The sequence below is a fragment of the Cydia amplana genome, chromosome 6, assembly GCF_948474715.1.
Source record: "Cydia amplana chromosome 6, ilCydAmpl1.1, whole genome shotgun sequence".
NCBI classification, from domain to species: Eukaryota; Metazoa; Arthropoda; class Insecta; order Lepidoptera; family Tortricidae; genus Cydia; species Cydia amplana.
The window spans coordinates 19,357,530-19,382,007 of record NC_086074.1 but is presented as its reverse complement, the minus strand read 5'-3'; the positions used below and the strand labels follow the sequence as shown (position 1 = coordinate 19,382,007).

Below are 24,478 nucleotides of genomic sequence, written 5' to 3'. Positions count from 1 at the left end.
AGCGTGGCACGAATTGTAATTTCGTTACGCTTCGGTGTAAGCAGGGACTACCTCCATTAGATAGGTATCATTAGCTTTGACACACATTAAATATACTAAAGAAACCGCAAGCTTCAGTTGCAACTACATACATTGTTTTACTAGAAAAACGTCATAAACTGAAACAGATGTCGTAAGTATCACTACATAGTATAAAACAAAGTCGCTTCCCGCTGTCTGTCTGTCCCTATGTATGCTTAGATCTCTACGCAACGAACTTTTGATTTGTTGAACTTTGTCAAACAGGTATTTAGATTTGTTTACCATGAACGTAGTAAAAAAAAACGAAACTTAACCCTCTGCCCCCAGTTACTCCGCATGAAGGCACCCCATGCGTGGTGAGAGTCCTAAATGCTCTATCTAAAGAGTAATTACCGCGTGATCTGTTGTTAGGGACCATGGCAAGTCATTATGGTAATTTAACGTCATATACTTCATTAGAATCCTTGATGGTGTTATCTATATATATAGCCGTCAAAATGTTATTTATGTTTGTTTGGTTGCAATCTATTGGTGAACTAAGTAATACATAAGTATATATTCTGGTATTGATATATGTATGTATGTATGTATGTAAACACTTTATTGTACATAAGACAGGTTAAGATACAATTAAAAGAAAGTATACAACCTAACCGAAATATTAGTGATGATAACCTAATTCGAAAGTTTTTCGATGGCTTAGTCCAAAAAAGAAAAATATTCACGACCTTCAGCCGCATTCATTAAAAAAACTAGTTTAAACCAATATACAACACAAGACATCGTCAAATTTGTTCTTATGTTCAAATTAGTTCTAAAATGCTGGATTCAACTTTCATATTAGTCAAAATACTGTGTGTGTGTTAGTGCTTGAGAAAGGAGACCTAGGCTCTCCGAAACATGTCGGGCGAGTGACTTAAAACAAGTGAGTCTAAACCGTAAAATTATTCAATGTTAGTATATCTCACAACAGTTTAAATTCGATTAGTCAAAATAGTTTTTTTTTAATAAATGCGGCTTAAGAGCGCTCCAACAAGAAAAGTCAAAATAATGCAAAATTGATGATATTCCTCGATGACATTCAGTACTTTAGGGTCATTATTAGAAACAATGAGTACTTATTACGGTAAAAGCGTCTTCTTATCTTTAGGAATTACTTTTTAAATATTAGAAAAAGGATTTATTAAATTAGTAATGATTTTTTTTCTGATGGTCGTTTCCGAAAAACCACGTCTAGTGCTGAATTGTGAGCTCGTATTTGTAAATGTTGAGAAGTTTACTCTGGTAAAGCTGGCTATTTTGTATTACTAATACCCTGTACATTAGGAATTACTTTTGACATTTTTCCTAAATACCTTTGAGAAAGAGAAAATCGAAGAAAAACAAACTCAATTTTCTCTCCGAAACAAGTGTCAATTCCTACGAAATTCTACTTAATATCGAAGTCATTTTCATACTCAAGCAATCTACAGCGTTTGCTTATACTGATGGTATACATTAGTGTTTATGAAATTCTACTATAATTTTTTGGCAATTTTTTGAAAACGACTCTAATATTACCGATGACGCGCGGTCGTGAGCTCAGTGCCGCGGCAGAGCTTGTAGAGGTAGGACGTGTGTCGGTCGGCTCCGCACGTTTTCAACGGCGACGACGAGGTTTTTTATCATTGTGTGCGGCAGGCGCCGTGTAAAATGCTATACTGTGTGCGTGACAGTGCGTGTATACGGCGACTGAGAAACTTTGATCCTAGTACTGTGTATTTGGTTTTATAGTATAGTATGTAACTACCGGACAGCATTAAAGATATTTGAAATGATCTGATATTTTATAGGTACTAAATTAAAAAATGGCTGAATACAAATGCTTTTGATGACATGTCAGAATCAGAATATATAGGTCTGATAATGGAGCTGGGAGGTGGTCACCGGTACCAATCAACCATGCAACTAAACCACTTCGTGTTTCGGCTCGTTTGATTCGTCTCAACAAGATCTTTGACACAAGATAGGATTCAGGGTCTGATGATGGAGCTGGAAGGTGGTCACCGGTACCAGTCAACCACGCAACTAAACCACTTCGTGTTTGGGCTCGTTTGATTCCTCTCAACGAGATCTTTGACACAAGATAGAACTCAGGGTCTGATGATGAAGCTGGAAGGTGGTCAACGGTACCAGTCAACCATGCAACTAAACCACTTCGTGTTTCGGCTCGTTTGATTCGTCTCAACAAGATCTTTGACACAAGATATTACTGAGGGTCTGATGATGGAGCTGGAAGGTTGGCACCGGTACCAGTCAACCACGCAACTAAACCACTTCGTGTTTGGGCTCGTTTTATTCCTCTCAACGAGATCTTTGACACAAGATAGAACTCATGGTCTGACGATGAAGCTGGAACGTGGTCAACGGTACCAGTCAACCATGCACCTAAACCACTTCGTGTTTGGGCTCGTTTGATTCGTCTTAACAAGATCTTTGACACAAGATAGTACTGAGGGTCTGATGATGGAGCTGGAAGGTGGTCACCAGTACCAGTCAACCATGCAACTAAACCACTTCGTGTTTGGGCTCGTTTGATTCCTCTCAACGAGATCTTTGACACAAGATAGAACTCAGGGTCTGATGATGAAGCTGGAAGGTGGTCACCAGTACCAGTCAACCATGCAACTAATCCACTTCGTGTTTGGGCTCGTTTGATTCCTCTCAACGAGATCTTTGACACAAGATAGAACTCAGGGTCTGATAATGAAGCTGGAAGGTGGACAACGGTACCAGTCAACCATGCCACTAAACCACTTCGTGTTTCGGCTCGTTTGATTCGTCTCAACAAGATCTTTGACACAAGATAGGACTCAGGGTCTGATGATGGAGCTGGAAGGTGGTCACCGGTACCAGTCAACCACGCAACTAAACCACTTCGTGTTTGGGCTCGTTTGATTCCTCTCAACGAGATCTTTGACACAAGATAGAACTCAGGGTCTGATGATGAAGCTGGAAGGTGGTCAACGGTACCAGTCAACCATGCAACTAAACCACTTCGTGTTTCGGCTCGTTTGATTCGTCTCAACAAGATCTTTGACACAAGATAGTACTGAGGGTCTGATGATGGAGCTGGAAGGTTGGCACCGGTACCAGTCAACCACGCAACTAAACCACTTCGTGTTTGGGCTCGTTTTATTCCTCTCAACGAGATCTTTGACACAAGATAGAACTCAGGGTCTTACGATGAAGCTGGAACGTGGTCAACGGTACCAGTCAACCATGCACCTAAACCACTTCGTGTTTTGGCTCGTTTGATTCCTCTCAACGAGATCTTTGACACAAGATAGTACTGAGGGTCTGATGATGGAGCTGGAAGGTGGTCACTGGTACCAGTCAATCATGCAACTAAACCACTTCGTGTTTGGGCTCATTTGATTTGTCTCAACAAGATCTTTGACACAACATAGTACTCACAGGGTCTGATGTGCAGCTGGAAGGTTGTCATCCCAGACACGAAGTGGTTTAGTTGCATGGTTGACTGGTACCGGTGACCACCATTCAGCTCCATCATCAGACCCTGAGTATCACCTAGTGTCCAAGATCTTGTTGAGACGAATCAAACGAGCATAAACACGAAGTGGTTTAGTTGCATGGTTGACTGGTACCGGTGACCACCTTCCAGCTCCATCATCAGACCCTGAGTATCACCTAGTGTCAAAGATCTTGTTGAGACGAATCAAACGAGCTCAAACACGAAGTGGTTTAGTTGCATGGTTGACTGGTACCGGTGACCACCTTCCAGCTTCATCATCAGACCCTGAGTCCTATCTTGTGTCAAAGATCTTGTTGAAATGAATAAAACGAGCCCAAACACGAAGTGGTTTAGTTTCATAGTTTACTGGTACCGGTGACCATCTTCCAGCTCCATCATCAGACCCTGAATATCACCTAGTGTCCAAGATCTTGTTGAAACGAATCAAACGAGCTCAAACACGAAGTGGCTTAGTTGCATGGTTGACTGGTACCGGTGACCACCTTCCAGCTCCATCATCAGACCCTGAGTATCACCTAGTGCCAAAGATCTTGTTGAGACGAATCAAACGAGCTCAAACACGAAGTGGTTTAATTGCATAGTTGACTGGTACCAGTGGCCACCTTCCAGCTCCATTATCAGACCCTGAGTGTCACCTAGTGCCAAAGATCTTGTTGAGACGAATCAAACGAGCCTAATCATGTTATTACATGGTTGATTGGTATCCGTGACCACCTTCATCATCATCATCAGGCTTCATCATCAGATGCTTAGTATCAGCTCGTTTCTAAACTTAAGATATAAATTAAAGGTTTTATTATATAGCTAAAATAGTTTCACTATACAACCTATACCATATGCAATGACGAAAAATGAAAATAAGCGAGTACCTAAGTATGTATAATTTGTTTCTAGTAATAATGACCTACATAAGTATGTATATTTGCACTGGATTTAGTATTTTCGTACCAAATAACATTTTTAGGACTTTGATATTAAAGTACAGTTAGTGTTGTTATGATTGATTTCAATATGCTTCACGATCGGATCAAGAATGTTTAATCCATCATTGTAGTGCGACCGAGGGAAAATGCGGTGGAAGGGTTCGGCGACCTGAGATCGCGGGGCCTGCCGCAGCGCGTAAAATACCTAAACTCGCTCATCCCCGAAATGTAATAGCACTCTTAAGGTCGTTTAGGTCCACTTGCGCGCAGGGTTAGCCAACTAACTCGGAGTTACCCGTTTATACAGGGATAAACTGTACTGTTAACCCCGAATTTAAACGGTGCAAGTGGCCCTTAGTGTGCTTGATAACTTGATATGGAATAAGTTCAGCCTTAACGTTTTAGATATTTAATCCACAGAGACAAAATCTCGCGAGGCAGTACCTAAGCAAACCCTTGTTACAAAATCTACAGTCACATGCCTTTTCTCTGACATAATTTGAGCTCGCGCAGGAGGTAAAGATTAGGTTACAATGTGAATTGTTATGATTAAGTTATTTATAGGTAAGTTAACTTTTAGTGTTAATTTTAATTTGTTTGTAGTTGTAGTTAGTATTCGTTTGCTGACTATCACATAAAAAAGGTTTATTTAAATAACTTTATATTTAAGTTAATTTACGCTCTTTTGTGTATTTGTTTTATTATAAGTAGTCTGTATTTATATTATAGTTCGTTTTTTTTAGCATTAGAAAAAGGGTAAACAATCTTGATGTGTCTTTTAATTGAAAAACATGTTTTTCTCCAATATGCTCGGAAATGTTCACCTTATTGTAGCAAAAATAGTACCGGAAGTACTTCTTTATTGTCAAACTCTAATTTAAAAAAATAAAACTATCGCTGTCCTGTTCTAGCGGACGGGAAGTAAAAAAACACTACAGTAATAACTTATTACTGTAGTGTTTTTTACTTTTAAAAAATAAAAAACGCAAACAGCCAATTATTATAGCCGCGGGCCGCGTCTACACGACCCGATCAGCTATCATTTCAAGCTATAGGATAGAGTGAGATAGTAATATAAACGACCTTACATGTCTCGTTCTTACAAGACCGTTGTGTTCGTGTATGATCGTGCGAATACTGCTTAATAAAATCAAAGATTATTTATATTTTTTTTTAAGGATCTCATCCGTGTTCATAAAGCTTATATTGCACAATTATAGTTTGACATAGACAGAGAGAATCATACTATCTTTGTCTTACACCAGTACTAGAACCCAAAAGAAAAGGATGAGTATAGTTATTTTTTTTCTTATTTACTGACAATTTGCTTTGACCAACTATATTTTCAATGAACGAATATTGAATTGTACTGAATTGAATGGCAGAATAAGTTTGTGCCTTTAACTTTTAAAAATAACGAGGGAAATTGTTTTTGACGTTTTTGATGTGAAGTTTCGATTTGAGTGATGCTCGATGCTTAAATAATTATTATTTTACTTTATTTCCTCGCATGTTTTGGAGAAAAGCACTATATATGCCTCGGCAGGAATAGCAATTCGTGGATTCGTCTTCTTTGTCTGACTCCGCTACGCGTCGTCCGGCAAAATCGAAACTCATCCACGAATTGCCCTTTCCCGGCCTCTGCAATAATGTACTATTAAAAATAAGTCACGGCAAATACATATGTAACAATTATGAATCTAATACGATCATTTATATTCTTCTGCTTTCATAAGTATAAGTTACTGATTTTTAAAAAGCGTTTTTCAATTAAAAGACATGTTAAGATCACTTACCTTCTTTCTAATGCTAAAAAAAACGAACTATAGATATCAACGCGTAGTAATTACCTAGGTCTCAGGGTTACCTTACTTTTTAAAATATTTAGTGTTGTGGAAAACTGTGACAAAAAAAAGTGCCAGTACACAAACAATTTCAAAAATATATGTACTCGTCCAAACTGTTTAGTTTTGTTACTAAAAAAATCATACTTAGTATCATTAACAAGACAGTTTTTCAAACACTTTCGTTTTGTAAACACGAAGAAATCATTGAGTTGCATAACCATAATTATACAATTGAATGATTGGCCCAAACGTGGTGTATCTAATTTTGATCTAGGTATGTCGGTATTAAAAAAAACATATTTTTTTTGTTTTGATTACATTACAATGGCAAATCGTACTTATCAAAGTAATGAAAAGCTAAAAAGTTATGTAAACGTCAGTTGTTTACATTTAATTTCTCCAGTGTGAGTGCAGCCCAAGGGTAAGCCTAGGATTATCTCGTCGTGACAAATGTCTTTACCCGTAGACGGACGGACAGACGTCGTGTTTGCTCGTTATATGCATGTATCAAGTATATATGTATATGTACATGTTTGGTATCCCTACGGGCATGATGTGTACCTATGTAGGTAAGTATAAAATGATCTTAATAGTACGAGTACGTTGTTATACTTCAGTTTTTCAAAAAACTTAGGGAAGTTTTAAAATTGCCCGGATTCATATTTTTACAGTTAGACATACTTGAAAGGCTGTTTCATGGAACGAAAATATGGCACCAGATGGCGCTGTTATGATAGGACTTAGGAGTTTTTAATTTAAATTTCGAGTTTTTATATAATAGACCCCGGCCGCGATATTGTGCTCGCTGTATGTGAGGAATTCGTTAAAAGTTAAAACCCAATTTGAACTTAGCATGAATAAAAAAAAACTAATGGAGCTTAATAAAATGAAAGTATCAAATTTCAAGGTCCTACACTGAAATGGCTAGTTGTATGTCAGTTATAAACCAGTAAACAGTTAACCAATTCTGTGTTATACTATTTGAAACCTTATCACAATGACGATAAATACGAAAACCATGAATCCACACCAGAGACCGAGTAAAATCCCCATTCAAACTAAAACAAATTATCATTTCCACAGATAATTCACATTTTTAATCCAACCGTCTTAGTCGTAATATGGACATGGGCCCTCAAACAATAGTCCTTATCTATCCTATGGGCCCCGCAAACAAAAGGAACCATGTATTCCTAACACAAGCAAGTCGACTGCTCAAACTCACCACTGTATTGTGATCTCGAGATACGTGAGAACTATTCACAATTGGAGCTCATTCTCATGATGTTCTAGCGCTTAGTAAGTGTCGGCAATAACAATCCTGGATGTCGGGTAAGATTAATAGCCAATTGTCACCATTGTCTTCTCTATTTTGCCGCCGATTTGAGCGAATTTGAACCATAAGCCCGTACTTATAAGTATTTTGCGGATGAATATGAGGATATGTTAATGTGTACTTAATTCATAACGAATCATTTGATTGTGAGCCTTAATAGGAGTGCTTTAAGATTGAAGAGGATTGATAGGTGTTAGTAAGAGAATTGAGGGTAAATAGGGTAATGTTATATTATTGTATTCAGTTGCTCAAGACAATTTTTGGTACCGTCATTGCTTCCTTTCCAAACTGCTAAAAGCAATGCAAAACAATTAAAATTCCTGCCGCTTCTTTCCGTCATTCACTCTACGCGACAACATTTGCAACTTACTTGAAATAACCCAAATAAAATATTCTCAAAATAAATTGTTTTATTGTTTATCTAAAAAAATGTGCGTAACCTATCATTACATAGTATAAAACAAAGTCGCTTCTCGCTGTCTGTCTGTTCCTATGTATGCTTAGATCTTTAAAATTACGCAACAGATTTTGTTTTGGTTAATAGATAGAGTGATTCAAGGAGAAGGTTTATGTATAATTTGTTAACCCGTGCAAAGCTGGGGCGGGTCGCTAGTATAAAATATTTTTCATCAGTTCTTCAAACGCCAAAATAGCAAAAACCACAGGCTTAATTATTTTCAGCTAGCTCCATAATTATAGTTACTCGTCAGTACCCTTAATCACATAATAATATGCAATTTCAGTACAACACTTAAATTATCATCTGTTGCACTCAATTTAGTACCTAAATGTTATTAACAAACCCGCAGAGGTAATTATAATAACGATTATGTAGTTCAGAACCAGAAGGGTGAAAGTCTGTTTAGGTTTAAACAAGAATATACTCTAATGGCTAGAAACACAGAGATTTCAATGCCATAAGTAAGTTTTGTTAGTATATTGTTTCTATTTCCGAGTCGTCAAAACAAGTAAATTAATTATATGCGGTAATTTTATACGTAACTAGATTATTTTCATCTTTATAAGACTAAATAGAATTATGACCAGTAAGTAGGAAAAATAATTAGGTGGATCAGATGTTTAAAATGATCCGAATTTGGCTGAAAATAAAAGAACTTGCTTCTTCTAAAGATCACTTGAAATACCTGGGGGCCTATCCACTATGACAATCCTACATCGACAAACACTAAACAAAAAGTAATAAAACCGGCCAAGTGCGAGTCGGACTCGCGCACGGAGGGTTCCGCACCATCAACAAAAAATAGAGCAAAAAAAATCGTGTTTGTTGTATGGGAGCCCCCCTTAAATATTTATTTTATTTTATTTTTAGTATTTGTTGTTATAGTGGCAACAGAGATACATCATTTGTGAAAATTTCAACTGTCTAGCTATCACGGTTCATGAGATACAGCCTGGTGACAGACGGACGGACGGACGAACGGACGGACGGACAGCGAAATCTTAGTAAAGGTCCCGTTTTTTACCCTTTGGGTACGGAACCCAAAAAATGTATCGGGATGACAGCTGCAACGAAAAGTCACGTGACTATTTCCATACATTATTTAAGTTGCGATTGGCGTTCTCTATCAACGAGTGTCATCTTGGCTAGGCTTTTTGACCGCTCTGGCTATCTTAGCTATTTCTGCAGCTTAAAACAGCCAGCGGCAAAATACTTTAAGCGAGAAAAGAAATCAAAATTATCACAAGAAAATTTTACTAATACTAGGTAATAAAAGACAGTTTTGATCATATCCACTGAATAACTTTCGGTCCCGACTGTACGCACGTATTTTACTGGCTAACTTAATTAACCCAAAGGCCCATGATATACGGGTTACAGGCGGAAAAATACATTTATAACCCTTTGATTTATAACAGGCCAAGTTAATTAGTTGATATCGGCTTATTCCGGGATTTTAGGCATTTTGGTGGATAGGTAATTAACGAATGGGCACTGCGTTTTGGGAAGACAGTAACGGATGGTAGGCTTTGGTTTAAACTTCAATTTGTTTTTATTCTAGGTTTAATTGATTTATAAAACCTCCATTTAGGGTTTGACTTGCACTTCTGATGAAGTCATATTTATTGTAGATTTTTAAGTATTTCATCAATAATTCTTTGATAAAGAGCATGTTTTTAAAGGTTAAATGGAACGTTAAAAATAGTAGACTCCAAGATTTATTATTTATTGGTATTAAAACACGAAAAATAAAAGAACGGCAAAAACCTTTCGTTCCCTATGTGTTTGACGACGGAGATGCCAGGTCACGAGTAAACTTCTTTGTTGTGAAGTTTCCAAGCTTAATTATTGCGTCGCCCCGATGTAATTAAGCTCGAAGAATAAAACGACAATCTGTCAATCTAAAGCTCTTATTACTGCGGCACTGACCGACAGATCTCCTCTGTAGAACGGATGTATACCTAACGAAAAGTCTCATTCCCGATGTGTATGACGCCAGAAACGCCATTTCAAGTGTAAAACCCTTCAACTATGGAGTTTTACGACATTTTGAAATCCGACTACTAAACGCATTAATTCTAATCTGTGCCGATGTGATTAAGTTCAAAGGAATATCGCTAGTAATTGTAATTATAATAAAGCTCTTATTGCTACGGAACTGACCGAGAGATCTCCTCCGTAGAATGGATGTATAACGAAAGTCTCGTTCCCGATGTGTATGACGCCAGACACGCCGTTGCAAGTGTGGAACGCCGCCGACGCGCCCGGGTAGTCTTTCACTGTGCCGTGGTAGTAGCAGTGCTCGATCTCCTGTGAACAACGAATTTTGTTTTGTGTGAGTGTATGTGTGTTTAGATAAGAAGATTCGTAGAAAAATAGAAGATAATATTTAGACTAGCGGCTGTATTCGAACTTTAAGATACGTCAAATACTAGAGATTGAAACGATATGGATTGGATATGTCAGTGTCAAACAAGTGTCAAAAGTGACGCGTTTGTTTGAAGAAACGTCACTTTTGACACTTGTTTGACACTGACATATCCATTCCATATCGTTTCAATCTCTAGTATTTGACGTATCTTAAAGTTCGAATGTGGCCGAAGGTAACGGATATATCTTTTTGTGGAAAAGAACACTTTACGGTTCGCAACTTATAAATTTGTTCCTTTCATTTTCATACAAAAGTGCGAATGAGAGGGCGCTTTGCTAACTCTTTAAGTTGAATGAGGTATAGATACCTACATCTGGGTGCGTAGACAAGATATATGCCAACCATAAACTATTAGATATTAACCATTGGAATCTTGTCTACGCAGCCTGATCTTGTCAAAATTGAACATTAATGACGTATGTATTGGGCAATCGTTAGGATGATTAAATTCTATCGCACGCGCATAATTATATTGCTGTCCCGTTTGCACAATGCACAATGTCATTAACCGTAAGCATCATCGGCGATGGTACAAAATTTTTCGTGCTTAGCGACCTAACTTCAGGCAGGTCCCAAATGGTTTTTTTTAAAGTGAACTGGATTGACTACTTAATAACAATACGTAATTGAAAATGTTTACTCTTTATTGATAATAAAGACCACAGTACACGCATTTTTATCTGAAAATACTACACTGAAACGAGTCGCGAGCTGCTGTTAACAAAACAGTTCGAGATTGCCTCCAACAGCTCATTAATAAAAAACATCTCACGAATAAACCGAACGATATTACCTCAAAAATATTATCCCTGCAGAATAAAATTCCGATCTGTTTTGTATCTGCTTAATACAAAATCGTCCCTTTATCATTAAACCAGGAGACAAAGCCTCGAATACTCTATATAATAAGACCCTAGATCCATTCATTGGTAATGAAACGGGACAGGGCTACGTTAAAAAATTACGAAATTCAATAAAATATTCTGAGGGCGCAATTTTGCGCTCGGCAAGGTCTAATTTGTCATTCACAAGTATCGTCATTTTACGGAGACGTAATGGCGGGCCAAAGAAAGAGCGGAAAAACAGAATTGAAAGTAAACAAAGTAGTAGCGACGAGTAATATAGCGACTTAAGACGATACGGGAGCTGAGATTTAAATATTTTAGGTAAATATACCCGTCTCGCTAACGGAAGCGGCTCCTAAAACTAGTGCGATAAGGACAAGGCGAAAAACCCTGCATAAAAATCTCAAAAATCGAGGTTTCGTACTCGACTGTTTCCTCCTCCAAAACTTAACCAATCGTAACCAAATTTAGAAATCTAAATGATTATGAAATTATCTGTGTCGGACCGTTTTTTGCTTTTTTGGCTAATTGATATCAGTTTTGAATACCACGCTTCTCATTGCGGCATAGTCAATTAGGCCATTTTGGCCATTTTTGAAGGGCTCTAGCGCCTTAAGAAACAAAAATATCAAAAAAAGCAAAACGGTCCGACACAGATATTGACAATATTAATCTGTGTTGAAAAAACCTTACTCTAGCTTCATAAACCACGGAGGAAACAGTCGAGTACGTTTGTATGGAGAAATTACCACTCCTGTTGCCTCTTAAAATGAAAAGGATGACGGCGACAACGCGAGGGCTTTTTGATGTAAATGTAAGATAATAAGGTTTTATAGTACCTATTGATATAAAACCATCGCTCGAGCTGATTGGTCCACGTGAAATGCACTGTGAGCCGGTCCTTCCCTTTTATTCGGTCGGTCGGTCTCCTTTGCACTTAATGATACTGACACGATGCTGTACTATTAGAATGAGATAAATTTTAAACAATCGTACAGTCAAAATACCACGATTTGCGTATCGACCACGGTCGTGGCATATAGTCGTAATAATTTATTACAATTTATTATTTCCCCTTTTGTGTTCTAAAAATATTTTAGTTATTGTTTTTGAAGAATTGCAAATATTATTGAATTATAAAGAAACTGAGTTTTTTAAACTCATTTGATGACGAAATTTGGCACAATTTAGGCCTGTTATGTACATAATTATATTTTTCATGCTTTGATTCTAGTTTAGTTTCTTTCCGCTGGGTACTTCTGACACTTTTCTAAACCGCCCATTTCCTGGCCTTAGCCTAAAAGCCCGGCTCGCAATTAGGTTGCGTTCTTTTTTTTTCGTTCTGCGGCACCGCCAATTATGGGGAGTGAGCGAATGGCACGAATGAACGAATGAAAGACTAGCCATCGGGCTCGCAAGAAATTGTAAAGGTTTTTCCATTCGTTCCGCTGTAAAGATGAAAAGGATACGGAAAATCGTCAATGATATTTCGGCCATATTTCGGGTTTCTTTGGATTAGGTATCCGTGGTCGTTTTTGTTATCGTATTATTTGGTGATTATCCTTGTTTGAATTTCTAATTAGTATCTATTGTCTAACGTAGCGCACTCCTGTTTTGATAATGATGGTATAAACATCTAAACATACTGTTATTTGTTTTCTTCGCTTGGAAATAGGTTTTTACAAAAGCGCCTTCAGTAACTCAGAAAAAATACTTGAAACTTGTTTGTTCATAATTTTTTTGCATCCAACAATACCAACATTCCTAAGTCGTACGTTTATGTGGAGATTATTGAGACTACTTCTTCCGTAGCTACTTTTCTGTTTACCGCACCTACCTAACATGTAGGTACCCAGTATTTATGTTAATAATATTATTTCAATTTAATACTTTGCTAACCATAGAAAAGGGAATACGAATACCAGTATGTATATACAACAAAATAATGTAGCTAGAGTTTAGAATAATGATGTACGGCATTACACTAACATAACCGATTCATATCGTATCTTTAGCAAATTTTTGACGCATATTAAAGTTCGAACCAGGCCGGTAGCTATATGCACCGCCATATGTTTTATGGTACATAACTGGACTGTCAAATGTTAGCACCTGACAATCAAAAGTTAACGCATATATACTATGTTACAATATTATACAAATAATGGCTTTACCAGTTACAATCGCACGTCCCTCAAAGTACTATAAATATAGCAGAATATTTCTCAAGGCGGTTCGTTTCATATTTTCTCCAGAAAGCTGTGACCAGATAACACGGTAACCATCCACATGGGAACGGACGCGATCACGTGTGAACTGTACGGACGATAACTGGTGTTGTTTTAGATATCAAGCTAAGGGATAACAATTGGGATGATGACTTATGATGCATGTTGAATTTTATAACAAATTCTAGTTAAATAAATAGAATAATACTCGAGTTCAATTTAAACGCAAAGTCAGCTCGCTACTATAACTCTAATTTTAAGTTTCTAATAATATATGTTGTGTACCCTTGTTTCTATTGTATCTCTTATAGTGTCTACTAGCTGTAATTTATATTTACGATAAACCTATGCATGTGCTCAATGTCGCTTTGGAAGTGTCAAAAGTCGCATTGTTAAATCTTAGTGTAAGTTTGTATAGTATAAGTCTGTTTATTTAGTTCCGATCACAATGCTATCCTAAAACTATTGTCACACCTCCTAGTGGGAATTGTCTTAGGATGTAGGCTATATCTACCATTTTGTAATTCTACCTGTAAATATTATTGGCATGTATCTGTTTTTTTCCCCAATAATGAAAATAATAAATAATAGAAAAATAAACAATATATCGAATAATAATTTCTTTCTCGATCTGAAACGGTGTTGATAACAGTTTTAGATCAAGACATTAAAAAACTCAGAATCTGGCTCAAAGGTTTTTAGGTCCTACCAAAAAGATTACCAGTCAGATATTTTTGCGCCCTTCCTTGTGCAAGAATTATTGTAGGTGACTGCACACTTCAGCATCATCATCAATAAACTTGCTATTTTCCATTGAGTAGGTACTAGAAAAAAAAAACTATTCACGTAACTAATTCACACACGCATTCACTTGCGCTGCACGGCTAGCACATGATTACCCGCGGGATAGCTCGCGCCGCGAGAGACGGCAGTCGCCCGTCACAAATTTCTATCTCTATCTGTCAATTCCTCGATTTTGGCAGCATGAGTTCGCACATCGAGAAAAGAGTTCCACGAGAGAGAGCCATCCCGCGCGCGACTTAGCCAATGTGGCCATTTATACATGGAACAAACTTTTCATTCGTGGCAACACTGAATCGGTAAAATAATAATCGGATAAGTAATGAATAGTCAGCCTTAGAAACGGAGCGTCCCTAGTCACGATAACTTTGTCTCTTTCTCGCAGTATGAAGAATAAGAAATAGCAAATATTATTTTTAAGTCGAAAATGTCAGTGTCAATACTGTCAATCAAAATTTGATTCGCTTTGTCGTTACAAGTTGGAATATATTATTATAATTATCTAAAGATTACCTACCTAATCATTAAAATACAACTCCTTACGAATAATTGGCGTTTTGTTAAAAGTTTTGGCTAACAAAATACCATCTTTACGAAGAAGTCAAGTTGTAAGTACTTACGTACACAATTCAATCTTCATAAAGCTCTTTTCCGTTGTCTTTTGCAAAAAAATTACATTCCTTTTAAATCTTATTTACAGACTAAATATCTTATGCTAATCCCCGACATATCTCCCTTATGGCTGGCTAGCCGCTGCATTGCTGGCTTCGAAGATAGATTGAATGACAATCATGCACAAGCCTATCATCAAACACGGAGGTATTCTCTACACCTAAGCATGCTGCTGCTAACCGCAGCCCTCCTGCCATCACGGAGGACATAGAAGGGCTCAAGTTGGGAACCTACTCCGTGCAAGGACAGTCGAGTGTTGATAACACTTCTCAAATAATGTGACTTTTAAATAAATACTACCAAAAACTTTAAATGATTTTATTAGATAGATCTCTCTTTTTGAGATAGGTCTCTCTTTAGCCCTTTTCTACCCTTCGGGTGTAGGCCTCCTTCATTCTTCTCCATTCGTCACGGTTCTGTGCAACCTGGAGCCATCTCATCCCCGCAGCCCTTTTGATGTCGTCTTCCCAACGCATATTGGGTCTACTTGGAGGACGTTCTTCTCCCCATGGTCGCCACTCGAGTATTCTTTTACTCCACGAGTCGGTCTTTCGTGCCATATGACCAGCCCATTCCCACTTCAAACTGGCTACGCGTTTTACAACATCCGTGACCTTGCTCTGCTGTCTCAGCCACTCATTCGTTTTACGGTCTCTCAATGTGATCCCCACCAGTTTTCTCTCTAGCGCCCGCTGGACAACGCTTAGTTTACGTAATATGCCTTTGGTGAAAACCCAGGTTTCAGCTCCATAAGTGAGAACAGGCAGGATACATTGATCAAATATGCGTGCTTTTTGTTCGGCCTTAAGTTTCATTTTGAAGGCAAACTCGAGATTGGAATAGGCTGCCCAGGCTAGCCGTACGCGTCTGTTGATTTCATTGGTTTGGTTATTCTTTCCAGTCACTATCTCTTGTCCCAAATACACGTATTTATCGACCGTTTCGATGGCAGTATGGCAGATAGGTACTCAGATTTAAGTACGATTCGTCGGAGTCGGAGCGCATTTCACATTTTGTATGCCCAAAGCCGGTCGGCTGCTTGCGGATCGGATGGCTCCGGACGGATTCTATCGCTTCTGCCACACATTATGTAAATAGGTACACTGAAAAAGCATTCCGGCGCGGCCCAACTCCAGCCGGTCGGTGGGAATCGTAACTTAAGGATTAGGCTAGTACCAACTCGTACACTACAAAGTAAGTATTACGGCTGTGGTCTTCTGTGAGGTGGAGTTTGAGTTGAGCTGCCAGATTCATTATTTGCATTCTTTGTGGAATGTTGTTTCACAAAATTTCGTCTAAATCGGTTCGGCGGATTAAGCGTCAAGAGGTAACATATAGTCAGCAGCAATAGTTGCTAAGCGGGCGTGGTGTTCAAAATTACCTTGACGCGCTCTTATTCTCTTAACAATAAAGTCGCGTCAAGATCATTTTGAACACCTCGCCCGCTTAGCAACTATTGCTGCTGACTGTACATAGGTACAGATTTACTTTTGCATTTACTTATTATAAGTGAGGTTGATCGCAATATTCAGGTCGGGATTGTGTTGTTTATATCCCACAATGAATGGAAACACCTAAGGAGCGACATAATACAGGTTGTCAACAATAATTGCATGTAAAAATACGCGTGTAAATATAACGGGTTAGCACTGATTGATAGCACGTAATTGTTTCCCGGATTAGCAATGTAATATTTTTGTATCAATTATTTATGTTTCTATTAATTATCCCCCAGTCAATTCGCCACCAAAGGTTTGCTTTGTTGATGTGGTCGTGATCGTACAATCTTAGGCTTAGATTTTTTTCTGTCGGATTTTCGTTTAACTTAAGAGAAGAAACAAGTCATTGTGAAAAAATATAATAATTTTGATATTAATGGCATGATCATGAAACTCAAGATTCAAATTATACTTAAAAAGCGGCCAAGTGCGAGTCGGACTCGCCCATGAAGGGTTCCGTATTTAGGCGATTTATGACGTATAAAAAAAAAACTACTTACCAGATCTCGTTCAAACCAATTTTCGGTGGAAGTTTACATGGTAATGTACATCATATATTTTTTTTAGTTTTATCATTCTCTTATTTTAGAAGTTACAGGGGGGGGGACACACATTTTACCACTTTGGAAGTGTCTCTCGCGCAAACTATTCAGTTTAGAAAAAAATGATATTAGAAACCTCAATATCATTTTTGAAGACCTATCCATAGATACCCCACACGTATGGGTTTGATGAAAAAAAAAATTTTGAGTTTCAGTTCGAAGTATGGGGAACCCCAAAAATTTATTGTTTTTTTTCTATTTTTGTGTGAAAATCTTAATGCGGTTCACAGAATACATCTACTTACCAAGTTTCAACAGTATAGTTCTTATAGTTTCGGAGAAAAGTGGCTGTGACATACGGACGGACAGACAGACGGACAGACGGACAGACGGACAGACAGACAGACAGACAGACAGACAGACGGACAGACGGACAGACAGACAGACAGACAGACAGACAGACAGACAGACAGACATGACGAATATATAAGGGTTCCGTTTTTTGCCATTTGGCTACGGAACCCTAAAAAAAGTGTTGTAGTATGAAATAAATATAAAATATGGAAAATTATCTTTCTTTTAGAACAAAAGTCAACAAAACTTCGACCAAATGCGCTTGTCGCCAAACTCAGTACCGGGAGCAAACCCTAGTCGCGACCCTCTAGCCTCGAAGACAATTTCTCTCATTTTGACGTTCAAACGCGGGACATTTTGTCTCCCATAGTACACTCGTGCTACGATTTTCGAGAGTATCCCGCGTGGAACTGTCAAACGACAAAATTATGTCGCTTTGACATTTGTCCGCGAGACAGCGGGTTGTCGCGCGGCTCTTATGCTACCGATTCGCGAGAGAGCTCTATGTCGCGGCATTTTCTCGCCTGTCGACTGTCGCGCCCATCATGTGCTAGCCGTGCTGGTGACATTAATAAGTGGTTTCCTCCATAGCTTTTAATAGTCGTTTAAAAACTTTAACCATTTTAACGAGACAGGACATAATGATGTTACAGAAGAACACATTCGGGTGATTAATGAGCGCCGAATTGTTGCGACGTAAATTTATAACGTAGAATTTTTCGAGGAATAATGTTATTGCCGGGGACGTTGATTAGTCTGTCGTGGGGAATACTTTTTCGAGAGACTTATAAAAACCTCTCGAAAATTTATAACCTATACGACGAAGAGAAGAGAAATGAAACTTAATTTATTTTTAAAGTGAAATTTTTATTCTATCGCTCCAAATTTTTTGGTCTGCCTATTAGCATGTCGCATTACATAATTACAGCATTAGTAAAATTCTACTTTATTTCTAGTACTTAGAGTTTATAGTCTTTAAAATAAGCATCAATCGGACCAAAACCGTTTATGAACCGTTTAGAAACACCATCATCAGAACTAAATTTATGTCTCACATTGCAATAACACTTCCTCAAAATTCGACCTCACAACTGAGGGAAGGTTGGATTTCCTAGTTCTTTAATATGATACTATTTGTACTCCTTTGATAGGTTTTTCATCTAAATATTGAGGGGTTGTTCACCGGTGCGCGAATGTCGCTTCACTGAATTTCGTTAATATTATATGTACGTATTGGGTTCGGAGAGTGAATAGTTGCTTTGTTACTGTCCAGATACATACTACACTAAAATTGGCGACATTCCCCCAATTACCAATCTGTGTCACATCAAGCGTGCAAAATTAATAAATGTCCGGGAAAAAGTGAAATTACTTTTCATCACTAAGCATTGCCGGGTTTAAAAAAATAAAATAAGCAGTGATATATGAAACTCTGATGTTGTTCTAATCCCTTCACGGGAAATAGGCGACTCAAATGTTTAGGTAGCCGTACAATATATAAAATAGGAAAGATGGGCTTTAATTAAAACTAAAGTAAGTCTGTACTCTCACTCAACTTGCGCGACATATAAGGCCACGGACTGAGCGCACGCGATCGGCGGCGCGACGAGCGGCAAATCAAGGTCATTCGTACAATGCGCTCGGCCAAATGGGACACTATGCTCCAAATAGTAATACAAATAAAGTTTTTTGGAATTTAGAGGATTTTAAGAACTTATAGAGGGAAGTTCTGAATAGCGTCCTGCAGCGGTATCACGGTCGCGTTTTTATCATGGCATACGTCACTTTCGCACTCACATACTTGTTAGAACGTGACAGGCATGGTGACAAATGATAAAGAGCCGGCCATCTTAGCCCTTCTTGAAAGAGAAAGGGACCAATGAAGAATCATACTCCTACTTTACCAAGAGTTGAAAGAACTTACACTGTGAGCAAAAGGAAATAGCTGCAGTGACAAGAGATAATTCTTTTAAATGAAAATAATCTGGTGCTTGTACTTAATACTGGTTCCCCTCAGCGTACGACTCTGCGCCCGTAATACTGTAGGAATATATACGCAGTCATCTCGGTAAGACGACAGTGAGGGTATAATTAGGAACGGACGCTTCAGATGAAAAATGGAGAAGGCTTACAATCTTATAAAAGTAAAGAATCATTCTTTAAACTAATGAAAAATATCACGAGCTTGGATAACATTTAAGCGGTGGACGGTTTATTATGGCAATAAGAGTTAAATCGTAAATTATAATTTTTATGTGCCAGCTTAGTCCGAATTGAAATTTAGGAAATGAGGCAATACTTAAACAATTGTATTATTCTCATTGGCTATTACGACTATCTACCTAAAATGATAAAATGTCTCAGACAATATATCGGTTTATACACTTTACCATTTATCGGATTTTTCATGATGGTCCAATAACTTGTGTTGTTATTTTTACATTAAAAGCAACTTAAAATTATATATTTTTTTAATAAAATGCATGAAAGCTCCGAATTCTATAAAAATAAACGCTTTGGGGGCACTTAATGCGACCTAAAATGTGTATGAAAATTTTGAATAAATTGCATTAAGTATGTATCTATGTTAGTTTATTGTACATAAGTAAACAAGTTTACACAAAACAGAAACAACAGAGTAAACGATGTAAGTATATGTAAAAAGGCGAACTTATCCCTAATACCTAACCTCTCCCAGCTAACTCTCACAGCTCTCTCTCTTCCAGCTAACTTTTGAAAAAATTCTACGCAATCTATCGTCAATGTTTTTATTTTTATTATTTACACAAATTAAACGACTGTTACGTTTTTACGTGCCTTGTGCAAGTTATTACGAGTATTATACTCCATGTTTAATACAAATAAATACATTCATTCACAAAGCCATGTTTCCTCTCGTAGGAATAAGCGAGCCACGCTTGTAATTAAGCTCCGTCCATCTGTTTGTCCGGCAATGCTTAATGTCTGATGCGGGAATAAAGGATGGTCGCTTTACACGATAGAGTTAAACAAATACAACAGTAGAATTAAGCTCTATTTAGACTGTTCAAGAATTTGCATGTAATATTCGATACATACGTGAAATTGATTGAGATATTGAGATTGAGTTATTATCGATAAAATCATAAATAATTTTACACGTCACAAAGCTATAAGCGTACTAGGAGTAAGAATAAGTAGTAAGTATAATGAATTCAGTCGTTCGACTACCTACCACAATGTACTTAACGAAAATTGCATGCAAATTCTTGGACCAGTTAAATGGGATTTATTAATAAGACATGTAAAGTAAAGATGAAGGATTATATAGGATTATGGAGGATTATATCGATTGTCTGTAGATCGCGATTAACTGAGGTCTCTTTGATGGCATAAACAATATTTTTATAATTGTTATGAAGTATAATAAGTGCGATACTAGTTTATATACTTGGGTCATACACTTACTCGTACCTACTTTTTATTGCGACGTCGGTTTTCTATACAATTATGTCTTTATCTACATTGCAAAATAATTATAATTACTTTTCTAAATAATTTCGTTAAATTTTGCTATAAGTAAAAGCGAATGAAATGGATATTTTGTTCACAATTTCTATACAAAACGTACTCATTGTCTGCGTATACATGATATTACCCAAATAAACACGTACATAGCTGAAATCCATGTAAGGTCTTATGTATTTACAGGACAAAAGGAACGTGTTTCGTAAGGCTTTTATACCGATATCAAAAAGGCTGGGAGTCTCGTCTTTTGATGTCATAATTAAAACGTATTGTAGGCGGCACTTAGCCGGCCCTAGAGCTTTGTAATTACATCATGTAGTGGCTGTATAATGACTCTCAATCTGGCTTGACTTGACACAAGCGAATGTAATAAATCACGTATTTTATTTCTTTTCTTAGGAATGATTTTTTTGCCGAAAATATCTGAGATCTTCCAATATGAAGTCTTAACATTCATATAGCCAAGTATATAATTAGAATATTGTTAAGAATAACCTGATTTGTGAATCCTGCACTAAGTAAAATTTTTAGAGAGAGAGAGAGGTAGAGAATGGCTTAAGGCATTAAGTCCGCCATTTGTAAAATGTTTATCGTGCAATAAAGTTAAAAAAAAAAGAAAATTGCCAGCTCAAAAAATATATATTTTAAAGTCTGGTTTAAAAGTCTGAAGCACCCGTAAATGTGGGACAAAATGACTACTAACTGGGCTTCAAGGAAAACAACAAACTGTCACCAATGTAAAGGTACTTAAAAGAAGATGATGGGTGGCCCAGCAGTGGGAAACTAAAATAGACTAACAAAAAAGTGGTTTACCTAATAGTAACAGATTTTAAAGGGCCTTTTTTCAATATTTTGGTTAGTTTTCCCTGGATCAGTTTTATTATTATGCGTATTTAACATATCATACTAACATAAAGATCAAATATGGCTTACTTAATAGGTCAACTAATAAGCAGGTGAGCAGGCTATGCCACCATCAAATAGACAAGCATTCAGACAGACCAGACAACATTTCTGTTAAATATAACCCAGAAGCGTCTATTCCAACAACCATCACAGGGTTATATTTGAAATATCTACAAATCAAACTGTGTAGAGTAAGTATTCCTCAAAGCAGCGTAGGATTGCACATAATTTCGAAATAGGAATAACACGACCACTATCCACCAACAAGCCAGAAGCTACACGTTACATACATTCATTTACGCCGCCATTTTAGAATAGATTCAACAACTGCCTTACTATCAGAGTCACTATAAGTACGCATCGCAAGCTATCCAGTCTAAGCAAGACCTTTACCTTTTTTTATCAACTAGGCGTCATTATAAACAACACATTGGTTGCAGAAATGATGCGCTGGAAAGTGATAGATAACAGCTCAAGACATAGGACTCTTGATACCAAAATATCGTATCTGTCGCGACTCTCAAGTGGCATACTGCTTTTTAGTACACGGTCGGAGTGAATATTCTGACCTAGAATCTTTGTCCTGAACGGAAATTTGAGCCGAAATTTCGTCGATGTTTTAATGTTTTAATGTTTATTTGGGCACAAACGGTACATGTTTCTTATAACTAATGTCTATACATAATTCATAAACCAATACAGTTGCCACCACTTACTAGCTCATTCAAGAATAACAAAATTCGGGATAACTAGATTTTAAAAATTAACAACAACAGTCAAATAAGGACAAGGGCTTAAATTAATGAGATATAACTATTTTTATACATTAAATACGCAATTAAAGTGTAGTTACAGTGTCTTTAATTCGTTTGTTAATTTAAAATCAAAAGTACTTGATGTTTAAATTTAGTCAAGGAGTCATTAAATATATAAATTTTTGAAAAAATATCATTGTTGAATCTACAAGCTCTTATCAGAAAGGAGTTTCATTTGTATTTCTTTTTAGTAAAGGGAATATGGAATAATTTATCACGACGTCGTGTGTTCAAGCGGGGAGTTTTAAAGCAAAGTCTACTTAACAAATAAGGGGAGTCGATGTAAAAACTTCGATTTCTGATTTTTTCTCCTCCAAAATATAAACCAAATGCTTTACGTGGATAGAATAATAAAGAAACACTGTATGTATATACTCCACAAACGAAGCAAGAAGGTATTTCGTTACAGGGGAGATGGTCGTCCTCTTAGCATTGGTTTGCAATCCATCTAGGAGAAGGATACTCCAAAATAAAACCCGGAATGGAGTTTCCGTAAGGCGCGAGTAGGGTCCAACCTGAAATAAGCGGCAGATTCCTGCAGCTGACCTGTCTCCACACGTATTGGCTCTCCTTTCCTGTGGGATAAGACAGTGAAGTCGAGAAGGTAATGCAGGTGCTGGGCATCCCTGCGTTTCCTTAATTTCATCCCAGGCGGTGTATTAGGACATTTCTCCAGTTTTACGCCATAATTCGTCTGCATTAGACGCTAAGGCTAATGATGATGTACATACTCATTATAGAAATCCCAAAATCAAAAAGGTTATGGTGAATTTAGTGACTAAATTCTAAGTGAATTAAGATACAATTTTAATACTTGCTATGAAACTTTAGAGTTTTAGAGTCTCTTTTATAAGCCACTTAGTGTCTCCCTACTATGAGGCCTTTGTTCTCACCTTGACCCCATTGATTAAATTTTTGACCACTCTTTACAGTATGTACCTACTCAAGTCGCTTAGCCATCCCTTTTTAAGGTTCCGTACTACAAAAGAAAAAACTTAACTTATCTTATCACTCGTGCGTCTGTTCGACCTTCCCCCCCTTATCTCCCAAACTACTGGGTCTAAAATTTTGAAAAATGTTTCCCCCGGTAGCTATCTTGTGAAATCCAGGCAGTAGCCATTTTTGGTCATATTTCCGGACGCACGAGGACACACAGACAGCACAGACATATTCAGCTCAGATGTAAACTCTTATTAGAATTTGTGTCAAAAAGTTGTTTGCCCTGCCATAAATCAGATCACAATTTAAGTGGCTCAAAAGAAATTCCAAGGAAACCTCCGTACAAGAGCCGTGCATCAGCCCTTACTAAATTAAACAAGGTGGCGAGAAAATTCAATCCAATCTAAACTTCCTTCAATCCAATTTGAATTTCCTCACCTCTCCCCCGCCCGTGGTTCGGTACGCGGCAATTTATTTCAGACCCTCCCTCGGAAGCGAATACGTCGATTTGTATACTCGGCTCCGATATCAGTGTTGGCAGTTGTTTTTCGGCCCATGAAAAGCACTCCATCTAGTCCATGCAAAGCAGAGAAATTGATGAGAGTCCATTTTTTCTAAATGATCTAATGTTCTCAGTTCTCTTTCTCTTTCAGTAAACAGGTTGACTTTAACCCCTATTTAATTATTTATTTATTGAAATAAAGCATTTACAGCCTTACAGCCAATGCGCTGTAAAATTAAGTACCTAATTAAGTAATAATAGAACTATAGGTAATCAAATTATAAAATAAATTATGAATATTGTATTCGGTTACAG

At 37.3% G+C, this 24,478-nt stretch overlaps 1 protein-coding gene and 1 long non-coding RNA gene across 13 annotated transcripts in view; both read right to left on the bottom strand.

Moving 5' to 3' along the window:
* Nucleotides 1-24,478, bottom strand: part of LOC134649042 (disintegrin and metalloproteinase domain-containing protein 11) — a 631,585-nt gene that overhangs the window by 124,312 nt on the left and 482,795 nt on the right. For all 12 annotated transcript variants that reach the window (XM_063503746.1, XM_063503744.1, XM_063503743.1 and 9 more), the window contains one exon: nucleotides 10,286-10,432. In XM_063503746.1, coding sequence (XP_063359816.1) covers nucleotides 10,286-10,432 — 147 coding nt within the window. The remainder of the gene's footprint in view (nucleotides 1-10,285; nucleotides 10,433-24,478) is intronic.
* LOC134649287 (uncharacterized) lies at nucleotides 15,718-16,049 on the bottom strand. Its single transcript, XR_010096945.1, has 2 exons — nucleotides 15,812-16,049; nucleotides 15,718-15,779 (listed from the first exon to the last, which is right to left on the bottom strand). It is a non-coding gene; the product is annotated as an uncharacterized LOC134649287 (long non-coding RNA).